At 40.5% G+C, this 27,344-nt stretch overlaps 1 protein-coding gene across 1 annotated transcript in view; it reads left to right on the forward strand.

The window, feature by feature from the left end:
- Positions 1–1,115: 1,115 nt before the first annotated feature.
- The window catches only part of SLC44A5 (solute carrier family 44 member 5), a 124,426-nt gene continuing 98,197 nt past the window's right edge, over positions 1,116–27,344 (forward strand). Inside the window, exons 1-2 of the mRNA XM_059686222.1 lie at positions 1,116–1,125; positions 1,461–1,509. Of these exons, the coding sequence (XP_059542205.1) occupies positions 1,116–1,125; positions 1,461–1,509 (59 nt within the window). The remainder of the gene's footprint in view (positions 1,126–1,460; positions 1,510–27,344) is intronic.

Consider the following 27,344-nt stretch of genomic DNA (forward strand, 5'->3'; position numbering starts at 1 on the left):
GCAGGGTGATCAGGGGTTTGGGTGCTGCCCCCTGTCACGCTTATCCCGGTGCCGGGAGGCCTCGCGGCTCTGCTGATCCTGGTGCTGGGAGGCATATTACCCTTTTACTATATAGGATAGAGGCCTGGTGCATGGGTGGGTGCCAGCTGGTTTGCTCTGAAGGGTGTCCTGGATCAGGGTGGGGGTCCCCACTGGGGTGCCTGGCGAGCCTGGGTGAGGGGATGATGGCTGTTTGCAGCTGGTCACACACCCTTCAGGGTGGGGGTCCCCACTGGGGCTCCTGGCCAGTCTGGTTGAGGGGCTGAGGGCTGTTTTCAGGCTGGCGGCTGACTGAGGCTCCCAGTCGCTCCTTTTTTTCTTTTTTTTATTCTGGGCCAGCTTTAGCTCTGAGGCTGCTGAAAGCAGGTATCTGGTTTGTTTGGGTTCTGTAATCGAAACACTGTATCAACTCCAGCTCTGAGATCCCGGCTGGCTGAAAGCAGGTTTCTGGGGTTTTGTTTAGCTTCTATATTTGTAACAATGTTTCAGACTGCAAGCTCAGAGGCCGGCAGTGGCAGGCGGGGAAGGTTGGAGTCCTCCGTCACTGAAGCAAGCAAGCCTCATGTTAGCTTCAAGCTGCCTGGCTGCTGGCCACCATCTTGGCTGGCAGTTAATTTGCATATTACCCTGATTAGCCAATGGGAAGGGTAGCGGAAGTACGGCTAATTACCATGTTTCTCTTTTATTAGATAGGATAATAATGATTTGTATTTGCCATACAGCTAACATGGCAGGGACAACAGTGACTAATATTCCAGTTTCTTTTTTAAAAAAAATAATATATTTTATTGATCTTTTACAGAGAGGAAGGGAGAGGGATGGAGAGTTAGAAACATCGATCAGCTGCCTCCTGTACACCCCCTATTGGGGATGTGCCTGCAACCAAGGTACATGCCCTTGACTGGAATTGAACCCGGGACCCTTCAGTCCCTAGGCCGATGCTCTATCCACTGAGCCAAACGAGTTAGGGCAAATATTCCAGTTTCTTGAAGCAAAGCCTAATCTACTGAAAGGACTGGAATAGGCAGACATGTCTATTTTACTGTGCACTCACAAATACTCAGCAATACTTGGCCATGGCAGGTGGTAAGACAGTTCTGCAGGCAGGAAGGGCTTCAGAACTACTCGGAATGCACTCTATAATGTTGCAACTCAGAAAAGTGAGAGGGTGTCTGTACCGCGTGTATAGAATATAGTCCTTAGCAACTCTTTTTTAGTCTTGCTTCTAGCTGGAAAGAGGAAAAAAGATTGACAGTTGTAACCAAGGCATAACTGAAGTCTCACTGGACAGAAGAATGAATTCAATACTGCACTGAGCAGTAGACTAGCCAAGATATAGATTTTTAAATCCATATTTTACGTGTATTTATTTTCCACTTCATTGGCTTATATGCTTAAAAAGGTATTTGTTTTAAATGCAGGTGATTCGAGAGCATTTGATCCAGATTTCAAGGGACCTATTGCCAAGAGGTAAGCAATTCTTTTCCTAGAAGTACATTTTTTTTAACAAATACAGAAAAGCTTGTTTTTTAGTGCTATTTTTCAGTCAGTGGAGAATTATGTCTACTGTCAGGGGAAATTTTTAGGCTACAGGTCATCTTATTTAACTAGGATAAACCTTTCCATGAGCCATGAATATTCTCTCCTGTTTGGCAGATGAGCTGCTTTAAGTTATTAGAGTGAAGAGTTTGTAATTCTCAAAAAGAGAAGTAAAAAAATGCTTTACAAGATTTAACCACTTTGTGGAGAAGAAAACACACTCGGGTTGTTGTTTTATGTACCTGTTTACTCTGTGATTCACAACTACAGTGCAGAGTTGCTATGCCAACTTCTTGCACGCCAGGTATGTGTGCTTCTCAGTTTCCAAAAGCAGAGAGCTTTCTTAGAGACAACCATTCACCAATGCAGCATGCACGCTTTACAATATTTTAAAATCCTCTGGGGAAATATATACTTGTCTCAACTGGTGATTCTCCCCCAAAGTTGTGTGGCATTTAAAAATTATCTAATAACTCATAGGCCTTTTATTTTTATTTGTTATCTATCCTCTATTCCCAGGCTTCTTGCTAATCAAATAGGGGATTTGCCGGGTAGAATAGCTAAAAATGAAGAGAAAATTATGCTGTTGGTAGCTGGTTTGTGCTTGGCTTTGACATTGATTTCTGGCAGTTGTATGCCATAATAAACCGTGATGAGGAATAATGATCAGCTGCTTATTTGCGCTTGCCAACCATCACCATGTACTAGTACATTAGCATTTACTGTTATGTCACTGTACTATCCCAGCTTTAAACAAATGGTTACTCAGTGTATTCTAATGCTCTAAAAACCCAGCTCATTTGTTTTGGGTCATTCATTTAAAGGTGCTCCTCTGCCTTTTTTAGAATAAGTATGTTCACATTGCCTCTCACATTCTCTTCATGGTAACACCATGAGTACATTTTGTTGTCTGGTGTACAAATAGTCTCATTCAATAAGGAAGCTACTCTTAGTGTATTTGCATTCATTTTACAATAACTAATTTTTGAGAATTGTATCTAGTGTATTGGTCTCAAGGGGCTTTCAAGGATAATCCAGATTCTTCAACAGTAATAATGACAACAACAATAATAATAGGAGGATGAGGAGAAAGAAGAAGAAATGAGCTGCTGCATTTGGGCAGATGGCATACAGATTACAGGTGCCTTTTTGAGCTGTGGAGAAGGAAGCAGAGGTAGGCCTGGCTGGCTTCATGTGTGGGCAAGGAGATGAGAGCTCTCTGTATTTCGTTGTGTAGAATTTAATGAGGGAACCAGGTAATCCAGGCAAAGTAAAAACCACTGTGATAATCACGGTGAGGAAAATAATTTATTTTTACCTACGGCTTTTAGTGCTGCTAGCTGAAATGGTCAGTATGTGGCTATACCTCCCCTACTCTTCAATCCAAGAACAGGAAAGTATTGCTTAACTACAGGAAGTCACAGTGACCTTTGAGGCTGCAGGGTTCTATAGTGCCTTTTCTGGGAAAATAATTAGGGTGTTTAAGAAGCATGCGAGAAACTCCAGTTTCTTCATATTAGCTCAAGGCCAGCTTTAATAACACCTTCTGCTTCCATAATGTCACTTTCCTTCTAAGAGAGCCGAAGTGTTATCAGATATTCTGGCAGACCCTGACAGCGCTCCCTGCCTGCCATCCACCATGGTCTGTATGCCTCTCTCAGTTCACAAGGACATTGTTTTGTGCGTTGTGATCACCCATCTGCAGTTGTTTCCAAAGAGGTGAAGGAACGATGGTTGTGCCACCAGAGAGATGAATTCAGTTTCTCATTTTTCCTCATAGACTAAAAATTGGGAATATGGAAGCTATTGCCCCATAACATTGACCCAAAAAAGTGATTTTGATAGTTCGGTGTCTTCCCTGCCCATTTTGGAAAGCCGTTATCCAGGGCCCATGCTTTGTCTCCTGTTCTCAATAGGTTGATTGATGTTGGATTGAGGTAGTTAGATTTGTGATTGTCTAAGGGAGTATTCAGCAGCACTATTCCTGGCAGTACATTAGAGGGCAAATTGAATGCACCTGGAAACTAAGAAGTAAATCTCTTTTATAAGATGCTACATGAGAAGTTCCTGTTGTTACTTGAAACTCAGAAAAATTCCATTTAATGGAGAATTAGTATCCCTTCTGTCAGATAAGAAGAACGGTATAATCCACTTTATTTCTGCATTTATATAGGCTTGTAGAACACAAATGGATACATTTAATTTCAATGCCAGCAACTGCATTCGACTTTGAGTCAAGAATTTCTTTTCGGGACTTTAGATTTCTATTTCTTTTTTTAATAACTCTATTGTATCCAGGTGTTTCAAGTCATTTCATTTAAGATCCTCCCTGGAAAGAGGCAGCATGTAGGTAGACAGGTAAATAGAACTGAAAGCCTTTCATGTTCCATAATTGCCTTTCCCCCGTTTCCTTATACACAACATAGATTGAGGTCATATGATCATACTAATCAAATTGGTAGGTTTCATAAAGCTGAAAATATCTATTATTATATCAGGTGGGAAATCTGTCTAAAATGTAATAAGATGCATTCATTTTTACCTGGAGCTTTGCGGGGAGGTGGTAAGTTCACTACCATGAAGAGGTTCAAGGAGAGAGTGAAGAGGCATTTATTAGGGATGTTGTAGAGGAGATGCATTCCTACAGAGGAGTTGGACTAAATGACCTCTGAGTCCTTTTCCATCTTGAATTTCTATCACTCTGTGAACATACATGTACTATTAATGCAGAATATATACATTTTGCATTTCCCATAGACAGAACATTATTCTAGTCCTGGAGAGAGACTTAAGGAAACCTAAAAATTGACCATTGTTCTGATGGAGCATGATTTTTAGACACATGTTAAACTAATGGAACCAGAGTATTTTGAGGTAGCTGGAGTTGGGTGGCAATACCCTGGGTAATTCACATAATAGGAGGGTCTTGAACAATTTTTGGAAGTAGGATGATGTTGTCAAAGGTTGCATCTTTTATCTGATGGTTTAAAGATAGGACAAGCATATACCAAGCAAAGCAAATTTGCTTAGCTAGATTTGAAAGCAGAGGTTAGATAAAACATCTGTCTGAAAGTAGAGGGGTCTGGGCATGTGTATGAAATATTGGAGATGAGATATTGGCAGGATTTCGTTTCAGTTATAATAGAGAAGGAAAAAAGTAGAGGAGTAGGCAGATTCCATATCATGCATTAGTTTATTCATTCATTCATAACTCTTATCTGTTAGGGACTTGGACATACAGAAATGAGTAAGACACCGACTGTGCCCTCAATAAATTTAAAATTTAAACCACTGACTTGACTAAAAAAATGAATGACTTTCTAAGTAGAGCTGCAACCATAATTCAGAACAGTAAAATGAATTGTTATTCCTCATTGGAAGGATTAAGAAATACTTCTTGAAGGTGTTATTTGAGCTGGACCTTGGAGGAGAAGAGTGATTTTGACAGAGAATGAGGAAGGGAATCACACTCTCTCAGGCATGTGTTCCAGATCAGATGCTCCAGAGGCTGAGAAGGAGTTTGGGGTTCAAGCTCTTTGTGAGAGATCAGCATCTGTGAGAAGAAGGGCAAGGAAGTGGGATTCTACAGAGGGCGATGTCAGTCTGCCACCAGACCACACAAAGCCGCAGCCCATGCTGCAGGGAGCCCTGGGGTGCGTACTGCCCCACCCAGGGGTCTGGAGTAACTGCAGTGGCCTCACCTTTAGGAGCCCCGGCTCAGTCCCTGGTTTGCCTTCGGTCCTGGAGGGCATGACCTGGGGTGAAGAGCCTGCGGTGGGTCCTGAAGATGCATATGGCTGGAGGCTGTCTGTGACCACACTCCACAGTGGGCAGGAGCCCTTCCTCAGAGGGGAACCTGATTGTGCATCTCTGTGTGAATCACAGCATGTGAGTGCATGGCGTGCTCTCATGCCTCGGAAGGCTGGGGCAGAGACCTTTGGGAGTGAAGCTGAACAGATCATTTGAGATTCCGGTTTGACAGGCGTGATAAGCATGTGGAACTTCCTTTTTCCCTGTGGTGATTTGTCAAGGGAATTAAGTGAGGCTAATGATCATCTGCTGCTCTGCCTTCAGGAGAGAACTCCAGGCGGTGAACCTGGGGCACAGAGCCTCTTGGCAGTACTAGTTGCCTAATGGTGGGGTGTGGGGAGATGAGAAACTGGACTATACATTACATCGTGTCCAGTTTTGTTTGGATCTCTTATTCTTGGCTAAAGGTGTCCTTGACGGTTCATTCAGCATAGACACCTGACCCTTCACCTTTACTGTGATTGCAACTACAGTGTTTCTGAGGGACCCATATCTTCTCTTTTTCGAGGAGCTAATCCTTATCTTCATTACCATATGCCTGTATCAGAAAGACAACTGTGTCAGAAGAATATGCATATTGCCATATGTTCTTTATACTGTTGTGCTCTGGCAGTTTTGCTACTTAAAGGATTTGGTTTTTAATAGCTCTCAGTCAATACTTAGATATAGTTTAAATGTAAATTTTTTTGGTGGGGGAATGGGAAGAGAGACATTCCCCCAGAAGTAGTTTGTGTCCAGATGGAATAGAAGACCAGTGAGCGGGCACAGCTGGGTGGCCAGCAGGGGTGGGAGCTGCTGGGCCCTGGGGTGCGGTGCTCAGGTTGTGACTGGGCTGTACAATGTGAGACGAGGACTCTGTGAGCCATGCTAGCAGCAGCAGCTCGTTCTTGGATTTCCAAGTCATTCGGAAACCAGCAGTGCGGAGCCAGGTTACCAAGTCTAGCAAGAACCGCAGAGGACTTGAGAGTGCAGAGGGTATGACAGGAAGCAGAGGCAAGGCCTGGAACGGTTGGCTGCACTCGCTAGCCTGCCACTGTAATTGCTGTCCCTAATGTAATGATTGCGCAGGGCTTCCATGCCAAGGTTATTCTCCAGCTAGACCTGTGAGAAAAACATAGTGAAGAAATATATTTTATCTGAGTATTGGTACTTAATTTAAATCTTTTCCACATTGTGTATTGGTTTTTTAAGTGCTTGGTTAGTTCAATAAGGGATTATTATCTAAATAGTGTGTGTGACAGTTACTTAAGCATGACTTGAGGTGCCTTGCTATTCTGACAGGAAGCTGTCACTCAGGCCCCCTTACTGGGTATGCGTTTGCCCAAATTCCATTTATAGTGTCTCCCAGAAAAGGAACCCAAATGGATAAAGTGACAGCAGACTTTACAGCTGTACTTTTAAAAGTCTGGACATGATAAAATTAGTCTTAAAATATAAGCTTTCCAACACTTATATTGTCATTTTGATTTCAGTTACTTGTTGAAAATTTATCTGAGAGGCCATTGGATTTCATGATTTATAAGCATAGACATTATTTTGCATGCTCTGAAATTATGAATTCAGATTATTATGAAGTTATCTCAGACCGGAAGTCTTGTATTTATTTGGTGAAAGCCTCTAAGAACAGTTTCTTCATGCTGGCAAAGTTGTGGCCCTGTGAATTATTACTTACCTTATGTTTTGGTAATTTGTTGTTTACTCTTCACAGGATACTTTCTGTCATAGTCAAAAAAGATAAAGCTTAAAATCCTTACTGAACATTAAAAGAAATTAAGTAATATTTGCTCAAAATTTAAAGTAAAAAAAAATTTCGCACCCAAATTGATAGTCTCCATGTGCTTTTTTTTTTTTTTTTTAATATTTCCTTCTTTAAAATACTTCTTTGTAATGGACATTAATATTTCATAGGTCTCCCTTGCATAGAAGGGAAAGTCTTTCTCCTGCAATAAGTGGAGAAAGTTCTGTTATTTTACAGTTGTGCATTTGATATTATATGTTTCTTCAGATTTGGGGAACCAAAATTACAACCACATAATCCATCTTCTCTATACTATTCATTATCCATAATTTAACTTTCTCCTGTTCAATGAAAGAAGGAATAACTCTCTATCTCTTCCATCTTATCACACTGTCATTACCTTCCTCCCTAAATCCTGGCTTTGGTGTTTGTGCATAATATTCATGTTGGGTTTATGAATTTATTCAATGTACTTGATTTCCGTAAACTAGCTTATGATCATGTTGGTGTGCTATTTATTTGACTCTGTGATCTACTTTGGGTTAGTAGACCATGTCCACTTCCCTAAATTTATAGATAGGCCATCTGTATCATTGACAATTCAATTGGGGAGTTAAACTAACATACATCAATTTTAGAAACTTATGTGCTAAATTATGTAGGGGACTGTAAGAGCAATAGGGTTTCCATTGACAGAAGAGGGAGCTGAATTAAGTGCTAAAGATCAGATTTAACATAGGATACAGCTTTTGAACTGAGCCTGAAAGATGTGTAAGATGAGTAAGAGGGTTTAGAAAAGGACCAAGTATTCTGAGTTTAAAATGCATTATGAATAAAGACAATGAATCTCCTTTTGGCACATGGAATACAGTCCTGAGCACAGGGCTTCATCTCTTGTAGGCTTCCTAAATGTGTGTGTGTGTGTGTGTGTGTGTGTGTGTGTGTGTGTGTGTGAGAGAGAGAGAGAGAGAGAGAGAGAGAGAGAGAGAGAGAGAGGAGGAGAAGTTTGTGTTAGGAGCTGGGCCCAATTATTGATGAAACGACTTGCTTGACTGAGTTGAACCTCCTTTGAATTCGCCCAGTTCTTTCATTCCATTGATCATATTGAATAACTGCCTTGCTATTGAGTAGAAATAGTCTCAGCATCCTTAATGAGGAACCTGGTGTTTTCTCTCAATATCTCTAATTAACTTTTGTTGCCCAATGTGTCAAACTGTGAGAAGTCCTTTGGCCACAGTCTTATGGTGTGAGACTTAAATTTTAATTTTTCTGAAAATCAGAAGCCAATATGACACATGCTGAATGGTTTTTGCACCTCTGGCAATGTTCAGAGTGAAATAAAATTATGTTATTTCCTAGTTGGAACAATATAGTAAGGGTTTTGTTTGAAGGAATCTATTCATTTATTTAATTCAGTAATACATTAGGTAAATGGTACAAACAGTATGGAAAAGGCAGAGTCCCTAATACTACAGAATTCTGCCTCAGTGATATCACATATTATCAATGCCTTATGTATCTTTTTAAGTAAATATATGCATGTAAAATATATTTGTATTATGGAATTTTAAACTTGAGACCTATGTAATTTAAAAAGTATATATACTTCTGAATATATATGCATATATTTATACTAGAGGCCCAGTGCACGAATTTGTGCACAGGTAGGGTCCGGCCAGCCTACCCCAATGGGGGTCCATCAGGCCAGGCCGGTGGGGGGAGAGGCTGTGGGCAGTTGGCCTGCTGGCCCTGCCCCCGATTGGGGTGTTGGGGGCTGATTGGGGGTGGGGCTGGCCAGGGAGAGGGGCCAATCAGGGCCCAGATTACACTAGTTGGCTGCCACAGTGCATATCATAACCACTGATTATTCCAGTTGTTCTGGTCATTCTGCTGTTCTGGTTGCTGGGCTATTATATATATACTAGGTCTGGTGCACAAGCTGGCAGTCAGACCTCCCTCTGGCAGCCTGGGAGCCCTCAGGGGATGTCCACTTGCCAGTGGGGAGCAGGCCTAAGCTGCAGTCAGACATCCTTAGCGCTGCTGAGGAGGCGGGAGAGGCTCCCGCCACCACCTCTGTGCTGGCAGCTGTCAGCCTGGCTTGTGGCTGATCAGAGCTCCCCCTGCATTGAGCGTCTGCCCCCTGTTGCTTAGTGTGTGTCATAGTGACCAGTCATTTCCAGTCATTCTGCTGTTAGGGTCAATTTGCCTATTACCCTTATATTATATAGGATAGAGGCCTGGTACACGGGTGGGGGCCGGCTGGTTTGCTCTGAAGGGTGTCCCAGATCAGGGTGGGGGTCCTGCTAGGGTGCCTGGCGAGCCTGGGTGAGGGGCTGAGGGCCGTTATCAGGCTGGCCAAGCCCCCCAGTGGGGACCCTCACCCCATGGTGGTGTGGCCAACCTGGATGAGGGGCTGAGGGCTGTTTTCAGGCTGGTCAAGCCCCCCAGTGGGGACCCTTACCCCATGGGGGTGTGGCCAGCCTGGGTGAAAGGCTGACGGTTGTTTTCAGGCTGGCCGCACCCCCTTCAGAGTGGGGGTCCCTACTGGGGTGCCTGGCCAGCCTGGGTGAGGGACTTATGGCCATTTTCAGGCTGGCCATGCCACCCGGTGACCCAAGCTCCCAGCCTCTCATTTTTTTCTTTTTCTTTTTCCAGCAGGTATCTGGGATTTATTTCTCTTCTATAATTGAAACTTGTAGCCTTGAGTGGAGCCCAGTGCTGGCCAGGGCAGGTGGGAAGCTTGGCTTCCTCCATTGCCAGGGCAACCCAAGCCTCCTGCTCGCTCCAGCTCCATGGCGCTGCCATCTTTGTGACAGAGTCATGGAGTGATGGTTAATTTGCATATTACTCTTTTATTAGATAGGATAGATATCTGTATATCCATTTCTTTATATAAGTAAAACCATGCAATCATAGTATTCTATACTTTAAAAAAATCTAACAATGTACCTGGGAAATCAATTCATCATTTTATAGAGAGCAACCATAAGAGTTTGAAAAGTAGCCTTGAAGAAATTATATTAGACTTGTAGAATTTTATTATTATTTATACAGTTTAGAGAAATAATGTCCTCAGGACCCTTCTCTGTCTTCTACTCACGTATAAAGGTCAAATACACATGTCCATTTTCTCTTAGCCCTAGCTACCCTTTGGCAGGATCAATTGCTCTCTCGTCTGCGTTTTCTACCTTATACATATCCCATTTATGATGCTTATCATATTGAGGATTTTATGTTTTCTTGTTTATTTCTTTTCATCCATGTATAGATTTTGAGCTCCTTAAAGCTTTCTTTCTCTGATTCTTATTCCCTAAAACAGAATTTGGTATATAATAGGTGCTTACTACACATTTGCCTGCTTTTAAAAAAAAGTGTGAGTTCTTTAACCTTCACTGTTTATAGAATCCACATTTTTCCTTGTTGTTGTTATTCTTTGGTATTTGACTTGAAATACTTATCTCCCCAGTCATAACTTTTTTTTAAATCATGCAAGAAGAAAATAATTATGGATGAAAGATAAAACAAGCCACCTGGAAATATTCATACAGTGCAATTTTTATAAACTTTTATGATAAAAAGAAATGATTCTTTCCATTCTGTTATGAATTGCTGAGAAAAGGCTGGTATGGTGAGATAAATCCGTACCTCAAGCCTGGAACAATTACCCAAGATGCGTTTGCATGTACACTTCTCGAACCTACTCCATGATGTATGTGTGCAGTTGTGCAATGTTCACAAAGATTCTTCATCTCATTACTGAGAAAATCTTCATGTTTGTCTTAGTCAAGCAAAGCCTGCTTTAATAGCATCTTGGAGTTTGTTGCCATGCTATAAAACTACAATGCTATATTTTCATTTATCTGTGTTCTGCTCCTTTATATCATCCTCCTTCTCATGCAATATTTAATAGAACTTTTAGTGTAAATGCAAATAGTTGAAAGAATTATTTTTATTTGTTCATATTATGGAGCTTGCATGTATGCTTCAACCATTCTTTCCCAGAGCATGAGCATTTTTCTTCACTTTGCTTTGAAGATCATTTAAGACTCATCTTTAAACTGCCTCATTATGTCTTTCAGAAATACAGTTCTCATATAACAACTAATCAGGAAATTCAAAGTATTTGAAGTATGTTAGGGAAAACAGATGTTTGCTATTTAAAGTACTGCAGATTGTTATTTCTTTTTCCAGTCACAAGATGTACGTATCCACTGAATAAACGTATTGTCTTTAAGTATGCGTCCTTTTGTGTCACAGTGGTGGGAAGTCTTCACTGCTTCAGTTAGAAACGAAACTGTTCTGCTAATGTTCTACTTAACTATTTATTTTGCACAGTAGTAAAGCTTGGCTTAGGAAAACATCAGTAAATTTCACTCGTCTTAGCTTCACATGAAAAATAGACAATGGAAATAGCAGTTTTCAGCTGTTATTTCTTTTGAAATATTAGCATGCTGAATGAATTCAATAGCCTTTTTTATTAACCCAAAATAAGCTTAGCATATTTTGTAGAAAGACTAAACCTTACATATAAACATAGATATTAAGATATGAAGCAACTGAGCTCTGACTGGCATGGCTCAGGGGTTAGAGTGTAGGCCTGTGCACTGAAGGGTCGTGGGTTTGATTTCCGGTCAAGGGCACATACATGGGTTGCAGGTTTATTCCCTGCCCCAGGTCAGGGTACATGTAGGAGGCAACCAATCAATGTGTCTCTCTCATATGGATGTATCTCTCTCTCTCTCTCTCTCTCTCTCTCTCTCTCTCTCTCTCTCTCTCCCTCCCTCCTTTCCACCTTCTCTAAAAAAGCAATGGAAAAAGTATCCTCAGATGAGGATTAACCAAAATCAATCAATCAATCAATCAATCAATCTGTCAACCAAACTATGAGCCAAATCTTAGGGAGCAGGAATAGGAGTAGGAAGAATTATCTAAATATATCTAATTATCTCTTGAATTTAACCATAGTATTTAAAATGCCTAGTATCATGTATAGCTTTTATTGAAACAGAATCATCATAATTATCCATTTTCTTTGAAAAGAACATTAGAGTTTATTTGGTTCAGCATTCTTTTTGGGGGGCAGGAAACAGAGGCCTGGAGAGGTGGAAAGGCTTCAGCAAGATTACCTGACGATTTTGTGACAAAGATGGGGTTTGAATCCAGGCCTCCAGTTATGAGTCTAGAGTTCTTTCTTCTGTATTTCTCTGAAACCATTTTCAGTAAATCTGTCACTTTTAATTTCATAGCAGCATTTTGGTTGTTTTTCTTTTTGGTGAGTGGGGAAGCAAGCTGAGGGTGAGAGGAAAGCCATGTCTAAACAATGGATGGAGGAAGAGGAAAAGGAGTTGAGGCTGGCTGGCAATGTGGAGGAACTTTTGGAGAAGAACCAAAATGTTCATTGGGGAAAATCTTCTTGTGTTTCTTGCATAACTTGTATAGTATGTGTCCACTTCTCTGCCTCCCCACACTGTTTTTGATTCAGATCCATTTTGATGGATGTGACTAAAATGCTAGGAGAATCTCTGGGTGGATGGGGTCAAGAGCCCTGACTGTCACTTAAAGGACTGTCACACATATTTATTTATAATATTATTTGACTAAAGTCTTCTCTCTAAACTATGGGCTTTACCAGAGTGAGTCATGGGTCCGTTTTGTTCACCATTGTATCTTTAATGCCAAGTACATTGTTTGGCACATTAAGTTTGTTGAAATCTGTTAGGATTCAAATGTAAGGTGACTACCTCTTTGCAAAGGGTATGTACAGACACTTGATCCTTAGGACAGTTTAATCTCAGAACAACTCTACGAAGTGTTTATTTCTAACTACCATTTACAGATTCGGAGCTTAGGTTTGGTGACAGAAAGTCACTATCGAAGGTCACACCACTCATTAATGGCAAAGCTGGTATTGTGAAAGGGTGGCAGGGCTCTGATTCAAAATCATAGCCCCTCTGAATATCCTTGGTCTTCAAAGTCTCATAGATAGGGCCCTGATTGAAACAGGATATGCAGATCAAGACTTCATTAGGAGTTAAAAAATACTGTTGTTCTTCCAAGAGACTGTAAAAAACTGAAACTTAATCTAACAGAGTTTCTACATTATCCTGTTGGGGGAATCTTTCCTCAGCCACAGCTACAATTCACTTCAGAGGGTCTCTCATGGCCTCAACATATTATGTTCGTTAATATTTCTGGAGTACCACGAATTTCTCCTAGTTACTGAATGCTTTCTCGATTACTTTACTTAGAAAAATTAAATACTATTTCAGGAAGACTCACCAGCAAGTAACAATCATAGTGCTAATTGGGATTGTTCTAGAGACTAGATAAAATGTGATCAAACAAGAGAAGGGTCAAGTAATACAGATTTGTTATTCTTGGCTGTATGAGATAGTGGATATTATTATAAACAACTTTTAAGTTCATTTTTTAAAGTATTACAGCAAGTAGGTATACTGTGGAGATAACAAATGGGAAACCTGAAATAAATTTCCTGTGGAAGCATCATCAATGGACTCAAAAAGTCTATCTAGGACAACGTAGAAGTAAAAGTGATGTCTAGACAACCAGGCTAAGTAACTAAGAAACACAGTGATAACAAAGACATGGGTGTTCAAAGATGAAATTTTTTGGTAACATTTAAAAGAAAAATGTCACTAATACCAAGTTAATATATCATTTATATGTATATAATGTATGGTTTTACAAATGTATGTGTTAATAAACCTGTAAGTCAGATAGTAAAAGTGGGTCTTTGATTATTTTATCCACTTTATTATTTTTCGATTGATCCCCACCTCCCTTTTTTATCTTCTTATTGGGAAGATATAAAATTGTTTTACATTTGGAGCTATTAGGTATAGAGTATTGTTTATAGCTTTTTCACTTCAGATAATCCGATTATCAAATTAGTATTTGTAGGAAGATAGGATTTGTTAGTTCTCAAAATGATGAAATGAAAAAAGTAAGCTTGATAAGAATAGAGCATGTATTGAGTAGAGATAAAATACCAATAAATAAAAACAAATGATCTTTCCGCATTAAAATTGAAATACCTGTAATTTTATATAGTTCTGAGAAATAAATGCCTTCTCTGATGCCATAAAGGTAAAAATAAGCATCTTATTATTATAATGTAATACTAAATTCTAATTTGCATTTTATACTACATGTTTATGATAAATATACATATATGTTGCCTTACTCTAGCAATTGAAAAATGATAAATAAGCATACTTGCTTCGAATCCCGGCTTGATTTTCTAAAACAAGGTCATTCATCACCAGCTTATTTGTGCTGCCCCAACCTTATACCAGAAGGCCCTTAAGGGATTTGGGAATTGAATCTTTGTGTGCCTTTGAAAAGCTTGCCTATTAATTGGACAGAAAGAGACCCTTAAGCACAAGGTCACCTAAACAAAACCATTATTTAGGTCATACACTTCTCTAATATTAAAGCAGTTAGGAGGATATACAAATAATTATCCATAGTATTTGATGAATATCAATGCCTCATTCAAAATACTGCTCCCATTAGGGAATGGTGGCAACTATTACTATTCAACCCTTTGGGATACAACTTAAAGGTAAACTTAAATCCTTAGGATATAGAATGGATTTGACCTCCCTCAATTTACCAGGGGGAAAAAATGTGTATATATATACATATATATATACACACCAGAGGCCCGGTGCACAAAAATTTGTGCACTCGGGGGGGAGGGGGGGTCCCTCAGCCCGGCCTGTGCTCTCTCGCAGTCTGGGACCCCTCGGGAGATAACGACCTGCTGACTTAGGCCTGCTCCCGGGTGTCAGAGGGCAGGCCCAATCCCTAGGTGCAGCCCCTGGTCGAGCTCAGAGCAGGTCTGATTGGGGAGTTGGGGCACCGCCCCCTGTCATGCACAGAACAGGGCGGATTGGGAGGTTGTGACACCACCCTCAGTCATGCTCAGGGTAGGGCTGATTGGGAGGTTGCGGCGCCACCCACTGTCACGCACAGAGCAGGGCCCATCAGGGGCTTGGGGAGCTCCCACCTGTCATGCACAGAGCAGGGCCCATCAGGGGGTTCAGGAGCTCTGCCCTTTCACTCACAGAGTAGGGCCGATAGGGGAGTTGGGGCACCGCCCCCTGTCACACATAGAGCAGGGAGGATCAGGGGGTTGGGGCGCCGCCCTCTATCACCCACAGACCAGGGCTGATCAGGGGGTTGGGGCACCGCCACTCTCACACTCAGGGCAGGGCTGATGGGGAGGTTATGGCTCTACCCTGTCACACACAGAGCAGGGCCTATCAGGGGGTTGGGGAGCTCCCCCCTATCAGGCACAGAGCAGGGCTGATCAGGGGGTTGGGGCGCCTTCCCCTGTCATGAACAGAGCAGGGCGGATAGGGAGGTTGTGGCCCCGCCCCCTGTCACACACAGAGCTGCAGGGCGATCAGGGGGTTTGGGCGCTGCCCCCCTGTCAGGCTGATCCTGGTGACGGGAGGCCTTGCGGCTCCGCTGATCCCAGTGCTGGGAGGCATATTACCCTTTTACTATATAGGATAGAGGCCTGGTGCATGGGTGGGTGCCAGCTGGTTTGCCCTGAAGGGTGTCCTGGATCAGGGTGGGGGTCCCCACTGGGGTGCCTGGCGAGCCTGGGTGAGGGGATGATGGCTGTTTGCAGCTGGTCACACACCGTTCAGGGTGGGGGTCCTCACTGGGGTGCCTGGCCAGCCTGGGTGAGGGGATGATGGCTGTTTGCAGCTGGTCATACACCCTTCAGGGTGGGGGTCCCCACTGGGGTGCCTGGCCAGCCTGGGTGAGGGGCTGAGGGCTGTTTTCAGGCTGGAGGGTGACTGAAGCTCCCAACCGCTCCTTTTTTTCTTTTTTTAAAATTCTGGGCCAGCTTTAGCTCTGGCTCCAGCTCTGAGGCCTCTGCTGCTAAAAGCAGGTATCTGGTTTGTTTCAGTTCTATAGTTGAAACACTGTATCATCTCCAGCTCTGAGATCCTGGCCAGCTGAAAGCTGGTTTCTGGGGTTTTGTTTAGCTTCTATATTTGTTACAATGTTTCAAACTGCAGGCTCAGAGGCTGGCAAGGCAGGCGGGGAACGTTGGTTTCCTCCGTCACAGAAGCAAGCAAGCCTCATGTTCGCTTCCAGCTGCCTGGCTGCCGGCCACCATCTTGGCTGGCAGTTAATTTGCATATTGCCCTGATTAGCCAATGGGAAGGGTAGTGGTTGTACGCTAATTACCATGTTTCTCTTTTATTAGATAGGATATATTTGACTTTTTCTTCCATTTAGTCTTCTGGAGCACAAAATGTAGGTATTCTTTCCATACAAATTAATGTTATGTTGTATTCAGTCTCTAAAGATTTATCACGTAATATTGATATTTGCTACAGGGCAAATGAATTACAAAATCATACTTTTAAAATATAATTTCTAGGTTTTGCATGGAGAATTCCCTTGTCTTTATTGTTATTTTTCTTTCTATGAATTCCTTTGATTGCCCTTATGAATTTTTTACCTAGTCACATATAGCTTGGTAGCATTCTCTATTATATTTTTAAAGATCTATTTCTCTTTGCTGCTGGTAGTAGGGAGGTTTTACTGAATGTAAGTATAAACTTTTATGTACATTCTATTCTGCTTGAGACTTAGATGCCACACATTTTTTAGTTTCCAGCATATTTGAATTACAAATAATTTAACTTCCTTTTTCTGTTTATAAGTAATATCTCTTCTTTAGGGTAGAAGAATCTAAACCCTTTGAAAAGGATCAGAGAAAAAATGGTGCAGAAGAGGGGCTTGGGAAAGCAGATGATAATAGGTTTTCCAGCTCAGATGCAAAAGCCACACCTTTAACAAACTTACTAGGAAGATGACATGAGAAAGCTTTAAAGTGTTTTCTGCATTTAAGTAATTAATTTTATCACATGTCTCATTTTTTAAAAGTCATTTTTTCTTTTTCTAGGAGACATTATTTTACCTGTTATATTTTAGAAGCCTTCTATAATATGTAATCATTTTACTTTCTAGTCCCTGTAATCCATGCTAATGTGAGAAGGCTAGGACATGCATAATCCAAGGCAGTCTGAACTGAACCCATTGTTAGAGTTAAACACACACCTTCCTTTGTCTCTCCTTGCCAGGAGAGGGAGAGAAGGGAGGCGGGAATGCACTTGCAGGTTTATCTACAGAATAAAATTCAGGGAAGGAAGTGTAGATCCCTGGGTCTTGGACCCAAGATCCTTTTCTTAACTGTTTTAGAAGAATTGATAATGATTAAAATACATCTCTAATAAAAATATTTTAATAAAGCTGAGAATTGTCTTCACATTATAGTATTACCTCTGAGAAGGAGTCAATTGAGAGGTATTATTGAGACCCACACTACAAATAAAATCAAACTGAGAAAGCTTCATAACAGTTTCCAGATATCTATCAGTCTGGGATTATGTATATAATTTTTTCTATCATCTGAGTTGATATGGCATCATATAGGAAAAATGCTATTTCCTGTCTGTAATTCATATTCAGAGAGCATCTATTTGCCCAAGTGTTGGGGGTAGGAAGGGGAAGGAAAGATTACATTTCTCTTTTGTACAAATATTAACGTATCCCAAAGCAGACAGAAGTCTCTACAGAATCATAATGTGGCTAAATACAAATCAACATAATGTACTGTTTACCAGCCTAACACCTAAATGTCAATTTGGCTAGATTTTTTGTGGCAGCCTTCTTATTCGATAGTCTTAGTGTTGTTTTTGTCAACTAAGCACACATTCTCTAAAGAATTGCAGATTTGCATATCCAGAAAGGCCTTAAAAATGTGATATGGGGACATGTGAGTCCGGGAGTGAAATTTGGACTGGATATTTGGAATGAAGAATGCTAGATTAAGTTTGAATACTGGCGCTGAAGAATAGAAAGCAGGCTTTTGCCCTTCACTTCATTGTAGTGCTTGCCTCTCCATATAAGACAGCTGCCAGGAATACCAAGGAGACCATGCAACAGGGGAGCCACAAACTGATGCTGTCCAAAGGCTTTGGACAAAAAATGAAGCGTAGAGTAGAATATTCAAGACCTAGCCAAAGGAAAGCCAGAGGACAGTGTGAGTTAACCTGGCATTGTTTTGTCTCTTCCAGGGTTTCATTAATCCTGATATTCAAGGATATGAAGCCTCCTGTCACTATATAAAACCCATATATGCATGTCATAGAACTCCATTTTAATATGACATATTTATTTATGCTTTTAGATAAAATCAGCCACATTACCTTGCTTACCATGAAATGTATACTCACAAAATTTAAATGCTTAAACATGTATTTTAGTCTATATGGCAGATCTAAATGGCCTCTTTCAATTGTATTTTTAGAAAGAGGTTTTAATATATGAAGAAGAGAGAGCACACCCAAACTGGAATGGGCTCTATTCTGATACCACATTATGAGAAATGCTATTTACCTGATGTTATGAACTGAATGTTTGTGTCCCTCAAAATGAGTATGTTGAGGCCCTCCCCTCCCCAGCAGTGGTATTTGGAGGTGGGCCCTTTGCAGGCAATTAGGTTCTGAGGAGGTCATGAGGGCAAGGTCCTCATGATGGGATGAGTGCCCTTATGAAAAGAGACCAGTGAGCTGGCTCTCTCTCCTCTCTGTCCTTTGGGATACAGCAAGAAGGCAGCTGTCTGCTTGTCAGAAGAGAGCTTTCCCCGGAACCAGACAATGCTGGCACCAGGATCTCAGACTTCCCAACCCCCAGAACCTTGAGAAATAAAGATTGATTGTGTCAGCCACCCCATCTGTGGCATTTTGTTGTAGCAGCCCGAGTTGATTAAGACACCGGAGTGCTCACTCTACCCACCAGAATAGTGTTCTTCAATGATGTGTACATCCCCCTTGTTTAAGAACCTGTTTTGAATTGTGTGTGAAAGGGATTTTATGACAACCAGAGAAACATTTATTGGGAATAAGCAACTAAACCCAACTAAGGAATTTGCTATGTACAAATTTTCCTCTAATCTAATCAATTTTAGCAACCAATTATATGTAGGCACCAGAGCACTAAAATTCTGGTATTAATTCCCAATTGTTTTTTACTAATATGTGGGAAAGCTGGCTGGGGAAGGGTCTCAGTTCTCCTTCTGGATTAAGTGCTTTCTAAGCCTAAATCTTGCTGTGGTCCTGGTCTTTCCTGGGTCTGCCATGGATCTGCTTTTGTCCTGTGCATTCTGTCTGCCCTGGCATTGGTTCAAGCTGAGTAGCCTCCTTATCAGAGATAATTGAAAAAATTGGAGCATTCACAGTCTCTCAGTCTGAAATCATATTTTGAAATGTAACATTCTAAGTTCTGAGAAGATCTAATATTCTAGACATATGTAAAGTCCAGACTTAATCTCTTCTATTCCTATTGCTCTTGCAGTTTTCTTTGCTGAATCACTAATTCTTCAACTTTGTAAACTGCTGGAGGTGCCAGTTCTTTCAACAGAAGTAAGCTCTGCAAAAATGTCTGCTATAAATTGTCTCTTGTACATTCTGCAATGCCTGTGAATGTCCTCCATGCATTTTTAGGGAAGGGTTTTATTGGTGGGTAGAAAACAATTTTGGTTTTAATGTTAGCAGAAACAATCTTAAGGTTTACCTTATGGCTGCCGCCGATGTCTGCTTGTCGCCTCCTGGAGTTTTGCTGGTTGAACCTTATACAACTACTTTGATAGATGTTATATACACCTAACAGGGTTATATACACATAACAGGGCTCATTGTGGTGATGTACTCTGGTAGTGTATAATCATTTCTTTCATAGCCACATTAAAGCTATCTGGTAAGAACAAATACATTATCCAGTAAGAAGCAGAAATATGAAGCTGATATAAAAAGAGGAAAGAGGCATTCTACAATATAGTAAATCACAATATTTCTCCTCCCATTTTTAACCAAAAATAAGACCAGCTCCTTTGTTTTTAAAGTTCAGAAGGAGGTCCTCTCATTCATTCATTCAACAAACATTTATTAATTCTTAAGTAGACATTATATTAGAAGTAAAGATTTAAAGATAATGAAGTCCCAGGTCCTTCCCTCAAGTTTCTCATATTCTGTGGCAGAGACAAGTAAGGACAAATGATGAAAGCACAGTGCTGTGGCAGGGGTATGACAAAGCAGTAAGGGGTACAGAGGAGGGACCTGCTTTTTAGTCTTGTGTGGCCAATGCCTGCCTCATGGCGAAGGTCACATTTAAGCTGGGTATTGATATTTTGACTGATGGCAAGGGTGAAAAGGCATTCAAGGTGGACAGAAAAGCATTATTAGTTGAGCCATATGATAGTGCCATTTTTTAATGTCAAAAAAGGTTAAATATGAGCAATTTCTTATGGTTCAACCAAATGCAAAGCCATGAAGATTTGAGAGAGCATAGGTTATTTGTAAGAGTGGATGGAAGATAGAAAGTAATTTCGAACAGCTTAGTAAGGGCCAGACTAAGAGGTTTGGGTTCTATTTTGTAAGTAATTGAGAATCGTAAGAGTTTTGACCAATAGATTTATATGTCAAGTTATGTATTTTATAAAGTGTGGACAATGTGTCAGAGAGAGCAAGAGGCTGCTTGGAGGCTGTGGTATCAGTCCAGATAAGAGATTGATGAGGCTTCAAGCCAGTCAATGGCAGTGAGGTTGGTGAGAAAGGAAGAGAATATTGTAGGATGAAGAATTAGTAAGACTGTCAATCAACTGGACACAAGGATGAGTGAGGAGTCAGGAATGACAGCATTTTTAGGTTGGGTGAGAGAGTGGGTGGTGTATATAAATAGACAAGGAAAAGAGGGTAGATTTTTAGATTTCTGGGAGCAATAGATAGTGAATTCAGTTTTGGACATTTGAATTTAAAAATAAGGGGATGGCATTCAGGAGAAATGTTAGGGCTGTTCATGGCTGCAGTTGTGAAAACCATGATAGAGACAACATCACCTTAGATTAGCAGGTAGAGTTGGAAATAAGGTGAGTCAGGAGAGAACCCTGAGATTATGCCAACATTAAGATGCAGACAGGTAACAGTCCATAAAGAAGACAGAGAAGGAGCAGAAGAAATGAAAGGAGTGTGCATATGACTGAATTTTTCTGGAAGACTAAATAAAAATTTCAAGGATGTAGTAGTCAATAATTATGGTTTCTTGGGAAATTCATGTTTGGGGGTGTATTGAAAATATCATTTTTTTGGAGTGTCCTGCCTAGTAAAATGAAAACCGATATTAAATATCACTGTGTGGTTTCAGACCTCAGATGTTAGAAACATGATTTTTTAAACTACAAACTCTTTCCAGCCCTAATGCTTTCTTAGTTGAGCTTTTGTATGTGGAAATATATTCAATAGTGGTCATAATATATAGTTCAGGCTATACCAAAGCTCCAGTTTTCTGCTTCTCCTTGTGCTTTTCTAAACACACATTCAGAGACACATACTTCTAACTCACCCTTTACGATAGGGAGTTGCCTGTGCTTCACAGATGTTGCCTAATTCATCTTGCATCCCTCAACTCTGAGTTTGGGATAGAAACAATAAATTTGTGTTATAAACTAAAGGTGAAGAGGTGTTAAGAAACTTACCAGGTATTAACTGTGGGTAGAACCAAAATTCCCAGACTGTGATTCTCAAGGCAATCTTTAATCTCAAGGAGAAGTCTCAGATTGAGAAAAGACTATATTTTGAGTATTTTCAGCTCTGTTTGCAGCATGATGAGGCAGAGAAGAATGAATAAAAGCTGAAATTTAATGACTTAAAATTAAAATGATTCTTCTGGGAAAACTCTTAGTGAACACAAACTGAGATGAAGCAATCATATTAATTTTCTGTCTAAAGTGAAGATCAAATTTAATGGATCAAAATTCTGAAAAGCTACCATTGAGCTCAACAGAAATGATAATCAAGAGTCAGGGATGCTTCTTAGTTATTTGAAGGTTGGGAAGAGAGCCCTAGAAGTCCCAGTTGCCTTTCCAAATACTTGCATTAATTAAATTAAAGTAAATTAAATTAAAGTAAAGTAAACTCAAGCCTTTTTTCACTTTGACCCTTCTAAGTCTTTAGGCAGTATCTCAGCTATTGTTATTGCTGCTGTTGCAACCCCAGAGTCAAATAAGTCTAAAGACAGGCTGCTCCTCCCCACATTTTGGCACATTTACCCAATAATTAAAGATGAAGTAAAGGTAAAAGTATGCAAACCTTACAGCTTTTAAGTAATAAATTAATTCTGAACTCTCACAGTTTTTGCATCAGGGTATGAAAGATGATACTGGCATGCTTCCTGTTACTCAGCATCAGTTAGCGTAAGACTGAAGGTAGTCCTAATTGTGACCCTTTGGCAACAGACGAATGGACGTGAAGTTTAGGTAGATTCTTCAAGTGTATTATTCATGGGAGAGACAGAGAGAAAGAGACACATGGGTCTGTTGAGTGGCTTTTTGGTAGCTGACAAAGAATGTATTAGAAAGAAATTAAATGGTTAAGGAAGGAAACAGTAAAGACAAAGATCAGATGTCCTTGGACTTTGCTCTAGTGTACAGCCTGTATTATTTGACTGTTAGAATCACTTAAACTATAAACTAGAAGTAGAGAAATTAAGTTAATTTAATAAGCATTATCCACCTTATTATCTCCTTTCACAAACTTATGAAATACTACTTTCATCATTGAATGTGTATATTTGCTTTTAGATTTTCTTCAAACCCCAACTGATTTCAGCAAGCATTCTTATGCAAGGCCTCTATTTATTTTCCTTTCCTTATAACCATAAATAGTTTCTTTCTCTGGATTTTCCTCAATCTTGTTTCTCTGATTTCTTCTCTTTGGCCGTTTTCCTTCTCAACCTCACCAAAATACTTCTGATCTTCAGCAGGAGCCCTATTTCTCCCTCTCAGGTTTTCCTCCTTTAAATCTCTTCTCAACTTATTTCTCTCTTGGTTTTGGCTTGCCTTCCTTTGTCACTTTTCTCTTCCCCTCCGTGTCCTTTACCCTGTCTTTGCCCACTTGTATGCAGCTGACAAGAGCTAGAAACAACACAACTCAATAACTTGTCATACATATTGTTAATAATGGACAGTCTGCTTCTAGAAGGATTCAAGGCAAGCTCTCTTTTGATATGCCTCTTGAGGATTAATACTAACTGTAGAGCAAACCTTCATGTCTATTACAAAAAAGACAGATGTTAGCTAACCACACACATAACAGAAAACTGGAAAATAAGATCTTTGATCTCCAAAAGCTCCCAGAAAAAAATATATATTTTTTTCAAGTTGATGTAATAAAAAGAAAGTGGAACGGATTGCTTTGAAGACTATAGGAGAGAGAAATATAAGATTAGGAGAGAGAAATATAAGATTTGGTGCTCAGATGATATGAGTGTCCCCTTTTCTGTCTCTCTAAAACCTTTAAAGAGAAATTCATTCACACCCATTCAAGCCCACGAGGTATCTTAGTAGGTTGTACACTCTCCATGCTGTGGCATTTGCCTTCCCAATATCCTGGCCATCCAGGGAAACGCCCGGCAGGGGGCGCTGGTGATGCTGCTGGAGCGGAGCGGAACTGGCCCTGGTTTCATTCTCTTCTGTTTTGCCACCATCCTGGTTCAGCCCTCATTTTCCTCATTCTCATCCCTCTGCACTCACCACACACTTCATTCCAATTTGTTCTCCATCCTTGTGCCAAATAAATCTAACTAAAATGCTGCTTTTGATATATGACCCCTCTATTCAAGAACTTTTCCAGAGAAAATGAGCTAACATTGTAGTCAGGAGTTACCTAATTTGTAAAATGATGTGTTGTAATAGCTTTTGTGTCAACTTTACAGAGTTGTTGTAATGATCCAAATAAGATGATAATATATGTCAACGTGTGTCATAAGCTGTCCAGCCCTTAAAGTATAAAATCCTGTAACTGTGGATCGCCTCCTACGCAAGTCCAAACTGAGGTCTGCTCAGTCATTCCATTGTACCAGCTCCACTTGTACTGCTGTCCCCCTTTCACCTCTATCTTTTGGTCACACTGACTATCTGTCAGTTCCCAGGTCAATCCTGGTCTTGTCTGCCCCTGAACCTTTGCATTTGTTGGGTTTTGTGTTGTTGTTTTGCCTGCAACTGAACTTTCTCCACCTCTCTATTTTTTTCTTTCTCCTGCTTTATCTATACTAATCAAAGCCTAAGGGTCCTCACGCCCTCACACGTGACGTTGTCACAAGATGGCCGCCACAAGATGGCCACGCACACAGCAGAGGTGGGGCGTGGTGGCTGCTCCGCGTGGTGAGGGCTAGGGGTCCCACGGCTCCACACGGCGCAGAGGAGGCCGATCCTGGCATCTCTGCCGCCTATCGCGCAGGAGGTGGGTCCCGGTAGAGGAGGTGGGTTGTGGCAGGGGAGGGCAGTTGGGGGCCATTGGGCTGTCAGGGGAGGGCAGTTGGGGGTGATCGGGCTGGCAGGCAGGCGAGCGGTTAGGAGCTAGTGGTCCTTGATTGTGAGAGGGATGTCCGACTGCCGGTTTAGGGAACAGGCCTAAACCAACAGGAGGACATCCCTTGAGGGGTCCCTGATTAGAGAGGGCGCAGGCTGGGTTGAGGGACACCCCCCTCCCATGCACGAATTTTGTGCACCAGGCCTCTAGTCAATACACAGTTGACATATAACATTATAAATGTTTAAGGTGAACATGTTAATTCAATACACATATATTGTGAAATGAGTAACACTGTGATTAGTTAATCACATAGCTGCCATTTCTTATTGGTGGTGGGGACATTTAAGATCTAGTCTAGTCTCTTAGCAACTTTGAAGTATATAATACAGTATTGTTGACTATAATCACTATGCTGTGTATTAGATCTCTAACATCTATTCACCTTCTAACTGAAAATTTGTACTATTTGGCCAATATCTCTCCATTTCCCCCACCACCCAGCCCTTGGTAACCATCCTCCTATTCCATTTCCACCAATTTGACTTTTTAGATTCCACATGTAAATGACATCATATAGTATTTGTCTTTCACTATCTCTTAGCATAATGTCCTCAAGGCCTAATCATGTTATTGCAAATGGCAGGATTTCTTTCTTTCTGATGGCTGAATTATACACATACACACACACACACACACACACACACACACACACACACACATATATATTAATACAGTGGGGCCTTGACTTACGAGTTTAATTCGTTCCGAGACCAAGCTCGTTAAGGAGCTCGTTAACTCAAATTACTCTGTCAACTCAAAGCAAAAAATCAGCCGAGAGACAGCTGGTATCTCAAAAAACTCATTAGTCGGGACACTCATAAGTCAAGGCTCCACTGTATGCAAATTGACCGAATGGCGGAATGACCAGAATGACCACTCGACCAGTCACTATGAGGTGCACTGACCACCTTCCCAGTCCCTCACCCTGGCTGGCAGGCTCCGATCCCTTGATGATGAAGAGGGAACTGGGGGTGGGTGGTGGCAGGGGGCGGGGCTGGCTGCCAGCAGCTGGGGAAGTTGTCCCTGATCACAGGCTAGGCCTAGGAACTGTACCCATGCGCGAATTTTATGTGCTGGGCCTCTAGTTATGTAAATAAAATAATTTTTTTCTCTTTTGTTGAGTTTATTGGGATGACACTGCTTAACAAAATTGTATAGGTTCCAGGTGCACAATTCTATAACACATCATTTATATACTATAGTGTGTGTTCACCACCCCAAGTCAAGTCTCCTTCTATCACTATTTATCCCCCCCATACCCTTCTCTACCTTCTCTCAGTCTGCCCCCCATGCCCAGAAATCACCACACTGTTTAAAAAAAAAGAATTAGTTGATTTTTTTGGTTCCACAATGCTAATTTGACTGCTTTATAATTTTTACCCAGTAAAGAATTTTAGCCAACCTCTCTGCTTCTCTTCCCCATAAACTATATTTGATTTTTCACCTTTGCTTTTTTAATTCCTTTTGCTTAGAATGGAACTCTCTTCTCTGCCAATCTTCCCCATAATTCAAAACTTTAACCATCTCTTATAATTAAAGTCTCACTATTCTAACTCACACTGAGCTTTTCCCACTCTATCTAAACACCTATTTGTACCTCTACATTTTAAATTGTTATTTAAAATGTTATTTCAATGTTAACCTTTTAGGTGCATTTTTCTTTTTTAATTATAAAATTAGAGTATTTGAGGGTTAGAATTACATTCTTTTTCTGCTTTATGTCTCCTTCCCCCAACAGAAATTGTTAAAGAGATTTTGTGAAATCATTAGGAGGAGAAACTTATATCTGGATAAGCCTTGGAAAATATGGGTTCTTCATGAACTTACATCTCAGAATGGCAGCAAAGGGCATAGTGGTGGGAACTGAAACTCATTATGTATATTGCACTGTAGTGCTTGGTTATAAAAATAAAAAACTGAGGCCATTCCTAGATGAAATTAAGTATAAGATTGCCTAATGACTCCCAGACTTACGATTAAGATGCTATTTTGAGTATCTTATGTTGAAATGAAAGAGACTTACTGGCACAGTTTGTGATACTGTTTATATCTAATGATTTTTAAAAAAATTTATATTAACTTAAGAAAGATTTATATTAACTTAAGAAATATTGCAATATTCAGCTTAGGACAACTGCAATTGTATATATTTACAAAGACTAGATTTAAATTTCAAACTCCATTTTACTGAACAAGAATGTCAAGAATTATTTAGTTGATTGACTATGAAATATAAAATTATTCTGATATAAGGTTTAACAACTTACTTCTTTACTGTTGTTGATATTAGCTCTGGGATATGTTTCTCTGGGAAATTAATCTCAGTTCGCTTTGAATTCTCTGAGAAGATACAATATTCTGTTTTCCTAGTTCAATCTTATAAAATGTTTAATATTTAATAATAATAGTTGTAGAAAAAACACTTATTCTTTGTTGTAATCCATTTGGGTTGACTAGAAATGATTAGAATAGGAAAATCTTATTATTTCTCATGATTGTTTAAATGAATCTTACTAATAGTGGCAGTGTATTCCATAATTTGTCTCCCTGAATATCCCTTGCAAGCCATCTTCTCTCTTGTCAGCTCTATTATACAAGCTCAAAAGCTACACACTCAATTTTCCTAATCCCCTCCAGGCAGGGTGGCCAGGAGACAGGAAGGACCTAGTACTTTCCTAAATAAAAAGATAAAGCTTTATTAAAGATATTTAGGCCTTGACTACAGCAGTCAACTGGTG

The sequence above is a fragment of the Myotis daubentonii genome, chromosome 3 (assembly GCF_963259705.1).
Source record: "Myotis daubentonii chromosome 3, mMyoDau2.1, whole genome shotgun sequence".
Taxonomy (NCBI): domain Eukaryota; kingdom Metazoa; phylum Chordata; class Mammalia; order Chiroptera; family Vespertilionidae; genus Myotis; species Myotis daubentonii.